General features: G+C 36.3%; 3 protein-coding genes across 5 annotated transcripts; 1 reads left to right on the forward strand and 2 right to left on the reverse strand.

Annotated features, from left to right (window-relative positions):
* Positions 1 to 741: 741 nt before the first annotated feature.
* mrpl44 (mitochondrial ribosomal protein L44) lies at positions 742 to 4,886 on the reverse strand. Its single transcript, XM_028464225.1, has 4 exons — positions 4,685 to 4,886; positions 2,760 to 3,228; positions 2,476 to 2,654; positions 742 to 1,081 (listed from the first exon to the last, which is right to left on the reverse strand). The coding sequence occupies exons 1-4, from the start codon at positions 4,858 to 4,860 to the stop codon at positions 910 to 912; spliced, it is 996 nt and encodes a 331-aa protein (XP_028320026.1). The 5' UTR covers positions 4,861 to 4,886; the 3' UTR covers positions 742 to 909.
* A 401-nt stretch (positions 4,887 to 5,287) lies between these two features.
* On the forward strand, positions 5,288 to 8,277 carry dnaaf1 (dynein axonemal assembly factor 1). Its single transcript, XM_028465073.1, has 3 exons — positions 5,288 to 5,332; positions 6,506 to 7,389; positions 7,466 to 8,277. The coding sequence occupies exons 2-3, from the start codon at positions 6,561 to 6,563 to the stop codon at positions 8,275 to 8,277; spliced, it is 1,641 nt and encodes a 546-aa protein (XP_028320874.1). The 5' UTR covers positions 5,288 to 5,332; positions 6,506 to 6,560.
* Positions 8,278 to 9,780: 1,503 nt separating this feature from the next.
* mffa (mitochondrial fission factor a) lies at positions 9,781 to 18,165 on the reverse strand. 3 transcript variants are annotated; one of them, XM_028465401.1, is made up of 8 exons: positions 17,980 to 18,165; positions 17,212 to 17,442; positions 14,934 to 15,100; positions 14,757 to 14,848; positions 13,261 to 13,422; positions 11,614 to 11,670; positions 10,460 to 10,544; positions 9,781 to 10,360 (listed from the first exon to the last, which is right to left on the reverse strand). In XM_028465401.1, the coding sequence occupies exons 2-8, from the start codon at positions 17,423 to 17,425 to the stop codon at positions 10,229 to 10,231; spliced, it is 909 nt and encodes a 302-aa protein (XP_028321202.1). In that variant the 5' UTR covers positions 17,426 to 17,442; positions 17,980 to 18,165; the 3' UTR covers positions 9,781 to 10,228. The 3 variants fall into 3 exon arrangements, with proteins under 3 accessions (XP_028321202.1, XP_028321201.1, XP_028321203.1); XM_028465400.1 differs by having other exon boundaries at positions 13,261 to 13,434; XM_028465402.1 differs by lacking the exon at positions 13,261 to 13,422.
* Between the last annotated feature and the right edge of the window lie 455 nt (positions 18,166 to 18,620).

An 18,620-nucleotide genomic window follows, 5' to 3' on the forward strand; every position in this document is an offset into this window, starting at 1 on the left:
CTTTTTCAGGCAATTTCCTTTAAAGTCATTTTCTCATTTATTTGTGATTCAAATAGTACGACGGTTGGTGGTACCGAATCATTAACACATACCAATATATGAATGGGGCCCATTACTCTGTATGTGCCGTGGGGGCCCCTTTTCAAATGACTACTCCTTTGTAATGCTCGTTGAATCGGGCTGTAATTTGACATGGATATTTGATGAGCGGATGTCAAAGGCCTCGCGGAAACCTTTTTGAAGGGGGCCCACCCCCCTTTTCTGATATTTTAAAAATTTGTTGGAACATAATCGGATGATATATTGTTTAAAAGGCAATTCAACGTAGATTATGATTTTACCTTGCACAATTTCATTTGTATTACTCGGTGGAACCGAGTCATTTCACTGAATTCCCGGGAATGTGGTACGTGCTATTCAGCGCGGAGATGTTCTGCGGGCCTGGCCGTAGTTCATCAGAACTGGTTCCCTCAAAAGATGAGTAATTACAGAACTCCAGGCTCCATGGACCATTATCACATAAATAAATATATAACATGATTCTCTTGACTCTTAGGTGTTTGCCTAAAAAGCACCACTACTACTACTTTTTTAGGAAGTTTGTTTAATGTAAGGACGTTACAAAAATCCTTTCAAAATTATTTAAAAGATTTATTTAATAATCCTATAAACATACTCTAGGTAGCAACACAAATGGTCAAGGAGAACATCCAACCGAGGTAATAAAATGCAAAAACATAATTCCAGATGGTATGTTATTTAATTGTAAATGAAACAGTTTGTGTTTGTATATACAAGGGCACAACAAGAAAATCCCTTAATTTCAAGCAAATCTCTTCTGACATGCACATCGATACATTAGAAAGAAGTAAAAGCTACTCTGCAAATAAAGGGCAAACGTGTGCTGCATTAGTTGCTGCTGACAGACTCAATCATCGGCTGCTGATGCTGCTGTGGTGAGAAGTCGTCAGGTCTGCGGTTCTCGGTGTAGCCGAAAAGTTTCCTGAGAGCTACACGAGCAGCTTCCTCCTCAGCTACAGCAAGCGTCTCTCCTGGACCCTGAGCCAACAGTTTCTTATCACTGGAGGGAGAAAAAAAAAAGGAATAGAAATAAAATTGATTTTATGGATCACAGATATATTAGAAACAAACTAAACATAGACTTTGCAGTAAGATCTTTTAAAGCTGTCACTAGTAAGGGCGTTAGAAAAAAATCGATTTGGCGATATATCACAATATTTCACAGCGTAATTATTGTATCGACCCAAAAACATGTCTAAATTGATTTTTTTTAACATCATGTTTTTTTTTTTTTTTTTTTTTTAGTAAAAAACAATTTAATTGCTTAATTAATTAAATATATGTTTAGCACGTAAACGCCCAGTCACTAAGTATCAGTGAACATCAGCAAACCTTGTTAAACTATCTCAATGCATTTTAGCTGGAAGTTGATTTTATTTTTCATAAAACATACTGGGCACTTTTATAGATGTATATTGTTACTTCTTTTTAAGAATTTAAAAACTTAACAGAATCAGAATCTGTTGTACAAGAAACTTTTTTTGAAAAATGGAATTTGACAGTTTGATAAACATACCACTTGTTTTTTATTTACTTAAATTACAGTTAGTTATATTTACTTGTTCTCGCAAGTTAAAAAAAAAAAAAAAAAAAATCAAATAAATTGTATTTCATACCATTTCGTATTTGTAAATTTGAAATTTGTAATTATTAATAATGCAATTTATCGCAATGTATATTGTAGTTTAGTATTGGGGTATAGGGCTGCTCAATTACTTGAAATTCGATTTCGATTATTACACCCAACGATTACAAAAATAACTTAATCGAAAAAAAAACGATTATTAAAAAAAAAAAGTTGTATATATATATATATGTATATATTTTTACATATGTAATAATAAAGCTTGGCGCACACAAGTTAATACTAACTTTGAGTTGTTTAATCCACACACATGCAAGCTCCTCCCCTCCGCCCTGCCCCTCTCAAAGCCAAAGCTAGCCTGCAGGCCAACATGAGGAGAGTTGTTGCTAGTGGTCTTTAAACATGGCAGGAGAAACGCAGCAAAAACACATGGTAAACAAGTGGCAAGTCAGATTCTCTGATATGGGAACACTTTGGGTTTGATGATGAAGATCTAGAGCAAAGACACATCACATGCAAGAAGAGTTTTGTTTTGCGCAAAAGTGAACATACATGATTTTAGTGTTTGAATGATTTTATTTATGTTTAAAGAATATATTTTATGTTTTTTGTACAAAAAAAACCCACTTTTTGGTTGACAAATAATCGTTTGAATAATCGTGATTTCAATTATGACTAAAATAATTGTGATTATTATTTTTTCTATAATCGAGCAGCCCTATCGGGATATGTTGTATTGTGAAATGTAATTCATCAATCATATTGTTAGATTCATGGCAATGTACACCCCTGGTTGCTAGGTAACATACCTGTACAGGCCCACAAAGTATAAGGGCAGGACGGTACTGGCTCCAGCCGACCTGATGAGCCGAGGCTCCGGCAGAGGGATGTTCCTCTTTGTGAGCTCCTCCACCAACAGTCCCATTGGGTTCACCACAGGCCACATGTCAAATAGGTCCTTTCCAATCAGCTGAGTCACCATGAAATCCTAAGCACACACAAAGCAAGGTAGAAGAAGAATAAAGGTTGTTTTTTTGTTTTTTTACAGATGCTGAAAGAACAGAGGACATAAATGTTTCAGAAGCTTCCTCACTCTGAGAAATAACCCAGCTCTCTGAGAGCTGCTGCTCTCCAACAGAGCTCCGATCACTGCCATGAACGTGGATTGCAGCACGTGATCAGGAGCAGGAAATGTTCCACTCATCGTCAGATCTTCAACGCCAAGGTTTTTGGCAACATTTGTCACAACAGGCGGATTGGAAAGATGTCCTACGATGCTTTCAACACCTTCTGCTGGCATGTTGGGGAAGCTCGCCCTGCACCAGTCGCTCAGAAAGCTTTTAGTGAAATCTGCTCCACTTTTACTCAGCTGGATGTTGTCCTTCAGCGTGAGGGCGGTGGCTTCAGAGTCCACACCTAAGGCCCGCCTCCTTTCCTGTTCTGCCTGGACATAACAGGGATTGACGAAGGCTGATTTGAGTAAATCAGGTAAAAAGTCTTCATTGAGACGAATACCAAAGGCCTGAACTTCAGCGTGGTAATCCCAGTTAGGCTGATGGGACCTGTAACACAGTCAGATACAAAGTAGAGAAGAAGAAAAACATTAAAGTCTCACAATCTCCGTGTTTTTATAGATTTCAGAATCAGAAATGTTTTTAATGGCCATGTACAGTTTTAAGGATAGTACAAGGAATTTGTCTTGGTAGTTGGTGCACAAAACAAACAACAAAAAAAATAAAAAAACAAAGAACAACCCAGCAACAATAATAATAATAATAATAATAATAATAATAATGATAAATATAAAGGATGAGGATAAATATAAAGGATAGATAGAGAATAAAGGATACATAGGATAAATATAAATATATATATATACTGTATATAAATGTTTGGTTTTTAATAAATAATCTGCATCTTATTTGTTATTTCTTTTCAGATTTAAGATCTAACACCTGCTTTTGCTACTTAGTGAAAGTTGACTGTTTTTTATTTTAGCAAAATATTTTTTTGGTACAATTATTTAAATTGTCCTAATTCATTTACTGTCTTTCTGAATATCTACAGAGCTGAATGTGTTCAAAAACCATAATATGAAGCAGGTGCATAACACCAAATCCAAGTCAAAGTAATGTATGGTTACCTTCACTGTAAAGCCAACTCTATGCTTTACCTTTGCATAACATTATTATTATTATTATAATTATTATATCTAAATGACCACACTAGATTTGTCTCTGCTGAGCTCTCTATGAAGGAGTTTAGCATTAATGGATACACAAGCACTAACAAACAAACCTGGACTTATTTACATTCTGCACACAAACCAGTGTACAGGTACCTTGTATTCCTCTCCGCTCTACACGTTTGTCTTTTAATCCAGATTTACCCAAGAGTTTATTAGGAACAGCCAATCAGCTGCCATATATGTCAGCTCTAGAATCTACTGCTTTAATGTACTTTTTCACAGAGTAGCTGCAGAAATATAGGGTATAGATTTGTCTCAACAAATATTCAGATCATCCACAATTTATGTCTTTCAGATTTTCACGTGTTTTTTGTTTGTTTGGTTTTTTTTTTTTTTTTTTTTTTAGATTTTTACATGTGTTGTTTTTCAAATTTTCAAATGGTTTTCAGATTTTCTAATATTTTTTTAGATTCTGACTTTTTTTAAATTGTTTTTTAGATTTTCAAATTGTTTTTTCGTTTTTTTTTTTTAGATATTCACTTTTTTCTTTTTCTTTTTTTTAGATTTTAACATGTATTATGTGTTTTTCAGAAACGTCACCGACACACATATTATATTTTATTACTATATTATATTTAAGCATGTGAAAAATACATGTAAAATAGTGGGTATATTTGTGAATATTTTAGACAAATCTCTCCCATACAGAAAATACATTTCTAGTTGTTTTTAAACACTATGGTTGACCCACGGGACACAGATCATATAAATTTGTTGAGCATAATGAAAACATGCATCGGTGGCCTTGAAATGCTGTGTCGTAACCTTACCGAGGCGTTGGTTTCGGAGGTCCTTCCAGTTTTAATTTGAGAGCCATTATACGCGTGTATGCTCTCATCCACCGCTTCTTCTCTCTGACCTGCGTAAACGAAACATTTCTACATACACGCTGACAGTTATTTCCAAATGTTGCCACTGCACGGTTGATCAAGTGAACCGCCGCCATGTTAGCACAGCAGTGTACAGCACCAACAATGGTCCGACGAGGAACAACATCTGCGGCTTTTCTTTACACTTATTTTTTTCATTGCTGATTTCAACAGTTCAGCCAGATTTAATTCTGGGTTAACAGGCTAAAAAAAGGTTTATTTAAGAATAAATAATGTTGTATGTTGCAATCCAAGTTTTACATTTATTTGAGTTGAAGTATGTTTTTAGGTTTCAGGGCAAAACAGAATACTTTTTTTATTTATTTTATTTTATTTTTTAATTTTCTAGCTACCGTGAGTAAAATTTAAATGACATCAGAACAAACATTTGATTCACGAGTATAATTATTTATTTTTCTTTTCTTTTTTTTATTATTTTTTTTTTAGGAAAAAAAAGCCGGAAGTCCCAGTTAAACAAAGTCGGAAATAGGACCTTGCGTTACCAAGGAGATAATCACAAACATCAAGATCAGCGGAGACAAACAGACGGTAGGTAGCTTCTTCTTTTAAAAATTTAGGCGCAGAATATCTAAAACCTCCGGAAATATAATAGACAAAAAAATATACATGAAGCAATATAAGATGAGTGAATAATCACACATGTGCTGATATTCAGCACAACAGCTTTACCTCGAATTATGAGAGTAGAGTATTCTTTATTCATCCCGCAGTGGGAAAATGTACTGACATGACAGCTCAATAAAAAGTGCAATAAAAAATGCTATGAAGATGAAAAAAATAAATAAATAAACAAAACAATTATAGAAGCGATACATAAATAGAAAAATATAAATAGAAAAAATAATAATCTTGATTTCATATAACAGTTCTACAAGTGCATTTTATTAGTTTCTCAAATGGGGGTACGTGTACCCCTAGTGGTACACATTGGCACTACGGGGGTACTTGACAAAGCGAGGGAGTGGAAAATTAACAACTAAAGTGTCAGTTTTGGTCCAACCCCAGGAGTGAGATGCCCGGATTTAATAATAATATTAAAAAAACAAAACTATAGAAATAAATCTATTCAGGAGCCACTAAATTAGTACACCTTGGGGTCGGGACCCCATGTGGGGTCATCTGGAGTTTAAATGGGGTCGCCTGAAATTTTTGAAAAATCAAATAGAATTTTGAAATGTTGTAATTATAATTCTTTTCTTCTTCTTTTTTTTTAAAAAAATGAAAACAACACGCAACCTTAAACAACTGTATTTCTATACTTTCACTTTGTGAATGTAGTTCAACTAAAATGCAGTAAAACATTAAAAAAAAAAAAAAAAGATCGGAGCTCAAACATGATCAAAAATTAGTTTTTAGTCAAAAAATGTTGTTGGGATTGGTAGAAATTTTTTATATTAAAATGGGGTCACAATCCAAAAAAGGATAAGAACCATTTACTTATTTCTAAAATGAGATTGTGTGTTATCACTTGAATAATTCCATCATTATGTTCCATAGTTGTGTTTTAAATTGTTTTCTAATCAAAATATTGCAGTCGGACAAAGGGGGTACTTGGATTCAGAAATAAGAGAAAGGGGGTACTTGAGCCTAAAACAATTGAGAAGAAACTGCTCTATATCACTCATAGAATGTCAATTATCAATCAAATTACTTGGACAAAATGAACTGTTGTATAAATATTTGCAATTTATTTTTTTAAAGGTGGTCTGTTGAATTTCAGGAAAAGGTTGGACATTAAAAAATATAGCGAAAGAAAATGGAGAAAGAAAATGAAGAACATACCACCAAAGGCATGGATACATTCTCAGGACCACGTATGACCAAAAAGTTCCTGAAAGACCACTGCAAAGAACACAAACTGTATCGGACACCATCGCTGAATGACACCCTGTACCTACATTTCAATGGATTCTCCACCATTGAGAACTTAGAAGAGTACACAGGCCTCAAGTGTCTCTGGCTGCAAAGCAATGGGCTTCAACGCATCGAGAACCTGGAAGCCCAGACAGATCTGCGCTGCCTGTTCCTACAGGAGAACCTCATACGCAAGCTGGAAAATCTTGAACCTCTAAAGAAGCTCCAGACCTTGAACGTCTCCAACAACTCAATACGTGTCATTGAGAACATCTTGTGTCTGCCTGAACTCAGCACACTGCAGATTGCTCGCAACAAACTGGAAACAGCAGCTGACATAGAACATCTGAGTCAGTGTCTGGCCATCACAGTGTTGGACTTGTCACATAACTTGTTAAATGACTCCAGAATCCTTCCGGTGCTTGAGGCCATGCCAGAACTACGTGTGTTGTATCTGATGGGAAATGAGGTGGTGAAAAAGATCCCAAACTACAGAAAGACTTTGATTGTCCATCTCAAAAAGCTTACTTTCCTAGATGACCGTCCTGTGTTTCCCAGGGACAGGGCTTGTGCAGAGGCCTGGGCTGTTGGAGGTCTGGAGGCCGAGCACAGAGAAAGGGAGATGTGGAAATCTCGGGAGAGGCAGAAAATTCAGGACAGCTTGAATTATTGTGATACGATCAAAAAACAGGCCCTGGAAAGAAGACGGATAAGGGAGCTTCAGGAGAAAGGTAAACTGCACTTTTTTTTGCACATACTAAGCAAAGAATATATGAAATAATTTAATATTTATGTTTTTGATTTTAGACTTGACCGAGGATGAATCTACTCCAGAGAATCCCTCTAGTCAGGGAAACAACTACCAGATTTCAACTCCTGTACCAGAGACGTTTGAAGCCTCTGTCCAGGACGGCTTTGATGCTCATGAAGAGCTCTTGCAGACACAGTCAGAACTGAATTATCCTGAAAGTCAGCCAGAGTTTGAAGACCAAGAATCAGATCATAAAGACCAGGAGCATTTAGAAAAAGTCACCTCTTACCAATCACCTGTAGTCCAAGGGTTGAAAGCAGAACAGCTGAATCCAGACTCTCAAAAGCAAGATATCATTATTGAGAAGATACAAGAGAAAAGTGAAGTGCTGGATGACCAACCACAACCAAACAAATGTGAATATCATCCTGGAGAAGATGAGGTGTTCCCTTTGTGTGCTCCTGGACCCCTCGTCACAGAACTGGAGGACGTAGATCAACTGGAAACCATTCATCTATCCTTCAATCGCTCATTATGTATTGATGAGCTGCCAGATTTGGAAGATGTGGACACTGATGACTTCACCTCGATTGTGTCTTCTGAGAAAGTGTTCAGACCAAAAATAGAAGTCATTTCAGGAAACGACGAGCAGGAACTATCACCCGTTGAGCAGAGTGATGACTTAACCCCCTTTGATCCACACCAGAAGTCATTGTTCTTTTTCAACGACTGCAACAAAACACCAAAGGCCTCAAACCAACCTTCAGCTTTGCTGTATCCTGTGGATGCAGATGGTTTCTGTGATGGTGCACCAGCATCAGAATCCACCCCTCCTCCAAAATCCTGGCTGATTGAAGAGCTGGACTAAAGCGCTTCAATTTTACCATTTCAAGGTGATTTCACGTCCTTGACTTTCACGTAATGATTTCAGAAAGTCCTTTATGCTTTCTTTTTGAATGTTAATATGCTATTATGCAGAAGTTAAAAAATGTCAGGAGATCAAAGTCTGAATAAATGAAACTTTAACATACAGTAGGTGATTTCACTTCATTTTGCTTTTTAAACAATAAAATACGTACTTCATTTATTTGAACAAAGGGAATAACATTAGATGGTCTTGGATATTTGTGGATTGTTGTCTTAATGTTTGTGACGCTTTGTGTTGACAATTCATTCAGCATTGGTGCATTTAGTCTTCTTCAGTGGAAAATACTTGGGATTTTAAAATTGTATTAGTAAGTCTTCAGAAACTCATACTAAAAAAATGGTCTCAGTATGTCTCTCTAAAAAAGACGGTAAGATATGAGGTGTTTTTTATGGCAGCAGCAAAGCAGTAAGATCATTTAACTGCACATTATATAAATGGTTAATCATCCTTAGTTATGATTGTCTTGCCAAGTTTAGAGAAGACTGGTTTCCTCTAACAGTGGAAAAAACAATGTGCACGTTTAAATGTTTAAATAGGAACAAAACAGCTGAACAAACCTTGGTACACCCTGACTGTTTTCTAATTATGTGGATATAGAAGATAAGGATAAAGATGTGAGAGTAAACAAAGCTAACCTTGTTTATATATTATTTGTAATGCAAATATATATTATTAAGAAAGATTATATGGGGGACATTTCTGTTAAAAATAGCAATATTATACAGGAATGCAGCATAGGCCTTTGAAAAATCTTAGGTGAACTCGTTGAAATATTCAGGGTTCCCACACTTTTTTTCACATAGATTTTTCAAAACTTTTCCAAAAAATGTTACCAAATTTCCATGACTTAGTTCTGAACCGTGAAGATCTATTCAAGACTGTTAGAGCACAAAAATGAGCAAGCCTTTCCAGTAACAGAGGTCCGACAGTGTCCCATGGTTAGTAGTGAAAATGTGGCACAGGGAATGCAAGTTGTTTCCATCACTTACTGTATTTATCATATAGCATTGTATAATGGTGCAATTTTCTTTGTTTCCCATTTTGCAATATTTTGTAAATAACGATGCACCAGCTATTGAATCAACATTAACAACTAAGGGCCACCATGTTTAATTATAAGATTACAATTTCAATTAGCACACATTTATTAAAAGTGATGTACAACACAAGGTGTTAGGGTTAAGGCCCCATAGTAATAGCGATGGTTGGATTTTAAACAATAAAATAAAATAAGCTGTATTTCCAAAACCGCTAAACTATTCCATGACTTCTCAAAACTGGAAAATCTGTTTTTCAAATTCCATAACTTTTCCAGGAATTTCATGACAGTGGGGACCCTGAATATTAAATGTGCATTGCATGTTCTCCAATATGTTATAAAACCATTCTTGGGCCCATAAAATAGCAGCTCCTATGTTAAAATAATAAAAACACAGGACAAAATATCACATGTGTGGTTTTACTGAATTGCACAACACCTCCAAATTAAAGCCAAGTAGTATTTTCTCTGCAATACATATTCAACATCTTGCCCCCTTAGCTTTCAATCCCATGATGGTACACCAGGTAATACTGTGTCTCTGACTCTGTAGGAATCAGTGAGAAATATGAAGACAGTTACACAGTTCTATCCAGCAGTGAGGAAATAGATATAGGAAGAGAAACTACAGCACAACAAATATGAAGAGATGGAGTGAAACAAGCGTACAAAAATAAAACAATTGTTTAAATAAAAAACTAAACATCCTCTCTGTGTGTAGCAGTGCTAATATATGTAAGATATCCACACAGGGACAGAGTGTAGCAGGTAGCTAACGTTTGACCCATACATTACAGGATAGGTCCGGTACATTGTCCGCTCATGCTAATGGCAGAACAAAATATGGCAACTTTAACGCCGTAACCACACCCAGGTGTTGACGAGCCAGAACGCCACAGAGATGGAATACAGGAGCAGCTCCCGCCTTGTTCGCTCCTTGTTTTCTTCTTCCAGATGTTGGAGTCTTCGGTTTAACTTGATGAGCTGTTGAGATTTGACTTTTGTTAGAAAAAAAAAAAAAAAGGATCCACAATGTGCTGCTGTTAGGCTGTCATCATAATAATGTGTTTATTCTGGGCTAACCTGACGTCTAAGTGCTGTTGCATCAACCACAGTCATGTCATCCGCTGTTCCATCCAAAGTGGCGTCAAATGTTGATAGTGCAAGCCTTTCAAACAAGAACAGTGTTACTTAGTTCAAGCCGACACCATCGAGTTATTTATCGTAGTTATCCAAAACCAACTCAGTTATAAGGGCTCTATTCTCCCGTCTGGACTAAAGCGCTTTTTTACGCGCCTGCAGTTACGTGCTTCTCTCCTATGCGTATTCTCCGGTCCAGGCTCCTGACACGCCCAACGCGCGTAAGTAGAGCAAAAGCGCGTAGTCTGTGAAAGGAAGCAGTGATGTCATTTTTTTTGGGCTGTCTAGAAATCACGGAACCTGGAGTTTTCCCAACGCTTGTAAATGTCACTGAAATCCGTGAAAATGATAAACGTTCATTTTTAATTTGAAACGCCTTCATTGATAAACAATGTAACAGGGTGATTTGATCAGATCATTGATCAGATTATTGCAGTGTGACTGAGGATCTGCTGCATTCTTCTAATATGCAGTTTTAAATATAAATAGTTTAAAGTGACCTGAGCTGAGTTTCTGGTCCATTTTCATCCACATATGACAGCTTGTTTCACTCTGTAGTGGATCAAACTGTGACTTTATGTTGGACATAGTATGAAAATAGTTGAATCACTGAGACCAACATGGACAGTCTGCATCTGTCAGACTTTTAATTAATCGCGCTGCAGCAGCTGAGTGATCACAGCTGCTGCTGCCCGACGCACGAGTCCGTGTGGCTTCAAATGTAACTAAGTCCATATTTCTAGTGCAATATAATGTTTCACCTTATTGGGCGCTGCACTTATTCCAGGGTTAGAAGCGCGTAAGAGGAAAAGGACTTACGCACTACGGAGAATACGCGTAAAGCCACAGTTGAATGGGAACACCCACATTTCAGGGCTGCTCCACCCATAGTGCGTAACTGGCATGAAGGCGTGCAGCGACTGACTGAAGTACAGGGGGAGAATAGCGCGCAGCCAAAAACAGTGCAGCTGTGCAGCTTTTTGGACTTACACGCATGGGAGAATAGAGCACTGTGTGTGTAACTCATTTAGACTTCAAATGAGATGAGAGGGCAGGAAAAGGAAAGGAAGAAAGGAGGATGAGCCAGGAGGATTTACCTGGAGTCATGCTGGGGGTTGGAGCTCGAAGCCGAACCCCCTCGCAGGGATGGTTTGCTAAGGAGGCAGGAAAGAGAGAGAAATGGGAAAAGACACATGTACGGAAAGACACAAACTTGCCTGACGACCGCAAATGCTGTTTAACCCTAAAAAAAACTATTAGAGAATATATTTAGGGATTTGACAGGTTCATGTCTGACAAGGGAATTTAAAAACACGTATAGGTTCACAAATATAATGGTATAAAAAAAAATTAAATTTTCCAAATTTTCCCAGATGGCATTTTGTCTTTGCCTTGTTGCCTTGGGCCATTATAACGTCCGTAAAGGGTGGCACACTTTTTCACCATTTTTATTGCTCAACCAAAGAATGCGTAACTTTCACAGAAACAGAAGCTTTAACGATATAAAGGGAAGTACGGCCATTAATTGTTTCTCCCTGTATTTATAGTAAATGTGTAAAAACATTAGAATGGTTCAAAAAGTATTCCTGAAAAGCAGCGATTGACTCCATTTCTGGTACAGATGATTACAAAGTTAATGTGAACAAGGCAAAAAGCGCTCTGGTAAAATATGGCTAAAATGTATTTTGTGAACCGCCCTAATATACATTAGAAAAAGTAATTTTTTTCTTTGTCGACCAAATAAATCCAACCGTTCACTGAGAAGTCAGACAGAAAATTAAAGATTTAAGATTTATCTCTGTACATCATGTGTCCAGCATATTCATTTGTTGGAACCTTCTTATTTTTGTATCATCAGTGTTAGTTGACCTCAGAGCTTATAAGTTATGGGTCTGCTAGTGTGCAAAAGTACTATTGCTATGTTTAATGGCACAAAAGACAAAAACCAAAAGCACAAATTAGTCATCAGACTGAAAAGCCGTGCTAAAATGTATTTTTACCAACACATGCTTAGTGAAGTGTAGTGATACATGATATTATCAGTATTGGCCAAGATTGCCTTTAAAATTAAGTATCGAACATTGATTATTCCCCTGAAATAATTAACCCTTAAAACAATAGGCTTTACATCTTTGATCAGCAACATAGACATCATGCTCATCGGATTGGATGAGGTTCTAGTAAAAGTGCAGTTTTCATCACACAAATATAAAGCGTATATTGGTAGTAACTGTTTGAATTAGAAAAGGCTGCAAGTATCTTAATGGTTTTGTTTAAAAACTATTGTCATTAATGAATATGACATGTTTTATTTAACGTAAGTTGAAGCATTTTCCTTATTTTCCACACGGAATAATCATTTTTAGCATTGTCTTATGTCTGCATTTGCCAACGGGCTACCATAGTGAAGAGTAGGTTTTGCATTTATTAACTCCACTACAGACATTAGATGATTTTTGCGATTAGGTGTATGGTGAAAAAAAAAGAAAAAATGCGATTATCGGTGAGACGAGTTACAAAATGTCGGCATATCAGAGATCAGTACCAATATTGTAAATCTCTACATTTAGGAAGAGGCAAAAAAAATTGAGACTATTGATGTGATAGTTCTAGACTTAGTTTAATTAAAACTTATAGGAAGACTTTAGATTAGGTCAATATTGACTTTTTGAACAAACTTAAATAATAATAATAATAATAATGTTGCTAAGTGACAAACAAGGACCAGACGATCTGCAGGTCACCTGTGAGGGTTCTCATCCAACACCTCCAGGACCTGCTGGTAGGCTCGACGTGTTGTGGACTGGATGAAAGACAGAACGTTGCTAGGGCTGTACAGGTTGTGCTCTTGAACCGCAGCGTCGGGGGGGCATGGGTGGGCAGTGGGTAAGGGTGACGGAGTAGAGCTGCTCGGGGCGCTTCATTAAAAGCAGCATTTTAGAGAGAGTGGGAAGAAATGGGTCACAGTTGGAAGAACAGGGGGAGGGAGGTAAAGGAGAAGGAGAGGATTAAGAGAAAGAAAAGTTGCTGTGCTGTCCGGCAGTATTTAGCACAGCTGAGCTAAAGTACAATTAATACGACATAAAGCCTGCCAGCTAGCAAGCAACAAACAAACACAGTTAATAGCGTCTGAATAGACTAGGATGAATTCAATATTCCTGATTACTAGTGGGAACTGAAAGAAGACAGATAACATTATTCCTGATAATGAATGTTGTGCTGTGGGATCAAAAAGCTCCAATTTGTTATAGTCAGGCTGTTTAATAATCTAATAAATCCTTGTTTTAATCAGTAATAAAATGGGTTAAAAGTGACCAAAAGTGGTGAAAAAGGTGGTGAAATGGGATTTTAAAAAAAATCACAAAAATTGGTTAAAAGTTGCAAATTTGAGTTGCCAAAAATGGAAAAAAAGTGGTAAAAAGGGTTCAAAGTGTCAATATTGGCTTAAAAGTGGCAAAAATGTGGGAAGGGGGGATGGCATAATGTAATTAAAAAAATAGGAATAATTAGTTTAAACTGGCAAATAATGGGTAATGACAAATGGTGAATGTGGTTAAATTGGCAAAAATAATATGGTGAAAAGACATATGTGGTATATAAGTGCCGAAAATGTCAGGAAAGTGGAAAAAATGTGAAGAAAAGGCATTGAAATGTGATGGAGAAGTGGCAGAAATGGGAGTAATTTAGCAAAAATGCATTAAAAGGAACAAAAATATGGCAAGAAAAAGTGATGAAAATAAGTTAAATAATGACAAGTTTGGTGTAACTGCAGAAAAAGGGTAAAAATAAGCAATAAATTGTTCAAAAAATATTCAATATTCCTTGTTTCTTGAATGCATCTGGTGGTGACCCCCTACCAGTGTCTCGCTACCCCAAATTGGGTCCTGAACCTAAGGTTGAGAACCCCTGGTTTAGATGGTCCGCCCACTTTAAAGTTAAGCATACATTTTTTTTTAAATATTTTAAATATTGAAGAACCTTTTAAGACTATTTAAGTGTTAACTAGTTAACATATTTATTAATTGCTGTGATTATTATATGTTCTAAAATCAACTTAAAACAGATTAGTATCACATGTGTAAAAAATAACTTGTAAGAAAGATTAGTTTTGTATTAACACACTAAAACCTCTCAGCATTAAATAACACAACATATAGAAAACAACGAGCACCAACATGCCTGTGGGAAATATTAGGAGCTGATAGCAGGCTAATAATAGCATTACAAGTCATATACTCACGCTGAATCATTGTGGACAAGCGAAATGCTATTTCGGAGCGTTGCGTTCTCACTCGCTGAGCGTTCTCGCCGTGAACGGACTTGTGGCCGCAACTAAAAAGCAATTTATGACAAGTGATTTTTTTTTTTCTCTACAATATATCAACATACAACACCAATGCATCAATTCATTTCTTACCAGCTCTTCACTACCCTGAACCTCCTGATGCTCCTCCAGAAACTCCAGCGGACCCTCGTTGAGCGTCAGGACTCTGGGGGGCGTTCTGAGCGACAACGCTTCGAACGGGGTCGACTGAATAAGGTCCAAGTCCCTGGGTCCATGGAACGAAGTGTTGTTACTTTCTCCTAATAAAAACACACAGAGCCCGTTGTTTAGAATGTGAATTTTACATTTCACACACTATTTAATTATTTCAAGTAAAAATAAGCTTAATTAATACGCATCTGAATATTTGTCAAAAACATGCAACATTGCGGTGAGTGGACTTTCTACATGTTCCTATGCACAAAAAGTGAGGACAATATTTAACCTTCAGTAATTTCTTATCTTGTCGAGGAACAGTTTGATATGCTTTTATTAAATAAATAAAAATCTATATTGCCATACAAACTGTACACCCTCATACACTCATATACGATGCAACACTGTCCTTTGAGTACAGGAAATAATTTATCAGGTCTAAAACTAGGGACATCCTGATACAATCTTCACACCGATATTGCATCATTGAGTATTAGCCGATACCACTATTATAAATACTTTTATTACTTGTTTTGTAGTGGGTGAAATATTAGAACCATATTGATCAACATATAGTAGGTATGAGAAAACTGATACATTTATTGGTTAATAATAATTTTTCTCATACCTATATTCCACATTTTAATTTGAATTAAAAATAAATTAAGAGACCATGAACAAAACAATCATTTTAAGTGCAAAATAACCACTAGTTTAACTTAAATATAAGGAGGATATTCTGACTTTGTGAAACTAAAGACTAATTAACCAGGTAAAAGCTCAGGTATAGATTATAGATTGGATTTATGTATCAGTATCAGTAAGATGGGGGTTGAATTTCAGAGGTTTCTCAAGTTGAATATTATGACAAATGATCATTTGTAATCTTCTAAAAACAAAAGATTTGGCTCAATTAATTGGGGTATTTGTTTTGCACATATACTACCAGGCTTTATGTTGAGTCATTAAAAAGAGATAGGGTGACCATACGTCTGATGTCTTGTACGGACCGTCCAGCCGGATTTCAAAAGTATATAATATTTGTTCTATCAGAGAAATTCCAGCACTTTTTTTAAAGCTAAGAAGTAGCTCCTAAAAGCCTGTATCATGTCATTACGGTAATTTTACGCACATGTGACAGAATCATTAAAGATGCTGCTTTGTTTTTAAGAAATGGTCAGACATGCTGCAAAGAGAAGAGAAAAACTAAAGTCCAAGAAGACCAAATACTGGTGGATTTAATGACAAAATATGTAAACAGGAATTTGGGGTGACCATGGCTCATTGGTAGAGTGGGTCGTCCAATAACCGAATCCCACTCTTGCCAAGTCATTGTTGTTCAGTCCTTGGGCAAGGCACTTTACCCACATTGCCTAGTATGAATGTAGCGTGTGTGAGTGTTGGTGGCGGTCGGAGGAACCAATGGTGCACGAAGGCAGCTGTGGCTACAATGTTAGCTTACCACCACTAAGTGTGGAGTAAATGAATAATGGCATGTAAAGTGCTTTGAGTGACCAAAATAAGGTGCTATATAAATCCAATGCCTTATTATTAGAAACTTAGAATATAAGAAGTTATGGGTAAAATAAGTTCAATTTCTGGATTAATAAATGTTCTTGTGCCTTTCTGTACCGAGCCTTTACATGTGTAAATTATTTTGTCATCATATGTCAGGATGGCTGAGTGGTCTAAAGCGCCGCACTCAAGGATTCTTCCTTCCGCTGCCGTGGGTTTGAATCCCATATATATCTTTTCATTTTAACATATTTAACATGGCAAATTCCACCTTTAAAAATAAATATACTTTTTTTTTTTTTACATTTTAGGGTATTTCCTGGGTTAGGGCCAAAATAAAAGGGTTAGCGGGGTAGCTAAAAATAAATATGAGCTAAAATAAAACTGACAGAACTTTAAGTCACGTGACTTAAACTGGCCAATGAGGGGCGCTGCGTATGCATAGAGTGGCAGTCTACGGATATGTTTAATGTGTCCATAGCCACGCCCATTATTTTTTATGCTTTCTAAACCTTATGGACAATAATTAACAACTTATTCATCTACTATATTTTATTTTGCCGTTACTAGGTAGATTGAAGAAAACGTCAAATACTTTTTGAGTATGCCGAGGTTGGCCTAAGTGTCCTCTTTTTTTGGAAATCAAAATATGGTCCACCTCAAAGAGATGAATAACTCTGTGTTACAGAGCATCTTCTACCTGCAATCACAATCCTCTCTGGGACCTGCATGTTAACACTGTGCAGGACTTCCTGTGGTCCCACCCCAGACCTCTCATTATGGTGCGGAGCCACTTTGAGCATCTCTGGAACACGCATCCTCTGGCTGATGCCCTCGGTGTACTCCAGCTCGTAGTGGAGGCGGTTCATCTCGGCCATCTCTGCCGTGGGGGAGGGGAACGCTGCACCATTCATCTGCAGCGTGGAATGAACTGTACAGCAACACACAAGCTAGTTTACCGTCATAGTGATGTCAGAAATAACTGAAACTGGTGAAATTAGAAAACCTGGTGTTTGTCATGACTTGTTTTTTTTTTTTTTTTGCAGAGACTTTTAACAATTTTTACTATTTTTTTTATTTCCTAATAAATAATCTAATTCGGACTAATGAGTATAGATTAAAGCAGACAGAAAACACCAAGGCGTCTCTCTTGCTGGAGAAACTAAAAGGAAAAGCTTAGAAATAGAAACATACTCGTGATGTCATCATATGATTTAAACTGAGAGATGAAAATGAAACCATTTGAGCTGTCAAATGCTACTGCCTCCTTTAAACATTATAATGCTGATACAATGTTAGAATAAACGGCAAACTGTTTGGCAGGATTCTACACATAACTCTAAGAAGAAGAAAAAACAACCATTACAATGATACAGTCAACATTTAGTTTAAAAAAAATAACGCAACGAGTGCAAAACACTTTAGCTTAATGTGAGGTCAAGCTAGCGCTATAACCTTGTTTTCTTACCGTCCGGTTCAAGGAAAGAGACTTCCCGTTCAGAGATACATCTACTAACTCACAAAATTAAATTAAACGTATGGATGTAGCCTTAAATAAACAGGACAGGGTAAGTTTCCATCAGTAAAACGCTTTGCAGCATCTCATAAGATTCAGAGCAAAACAATTTATTTCCCTTTCGTTCAAACGGGAAGTAACAACAATCAACCGGAAGTGACGATATAAACCACAGAAAGCGTATTTACATTTTAACAAAATAAGGATTTGAACCTTTAGTTTTTAAATGTATATATTTCCAGTGTTTTAACACATTATTTAAATGTTTAATTACCTCATATTTTACTTTTGAAACTTTTCATTACACCTGCTCTTTGAAAGGTATAAACCAGGTACAAATTTTTTTTATTCAGTACAATAAATAAATAAAGAATAATAATTCTTTATTCATTTCGATGCAAAGAAACAAAATATGTCATATCTTGTTCGTAACTTTTTTGTACAGTTTCACAGGCTATTTATTTATTTATTTATTTATTTATTTATTTATTTATTTATTTATTTATTTATTTATGTCAGAATCTGAATCCTTTAATGTCATTATACACAAAATGCGGTGCACTCCTATTCAGTGCAATTAACAACTATGAATT

Source organism: Gouania willdenowi, chromosome 13, assembly GCF_900634775.1.
Source record: "Gouania willdenowi chromosome 13, fGouWil2.1, whole genome shotgun sequence".
Classification (NCBI taxonomy): Eukaryota; Metazoa; Chordata; class Actinopteri; order Blenniiformes; family Gobiesocidae; genus Gouania; species Gouania willdenowi.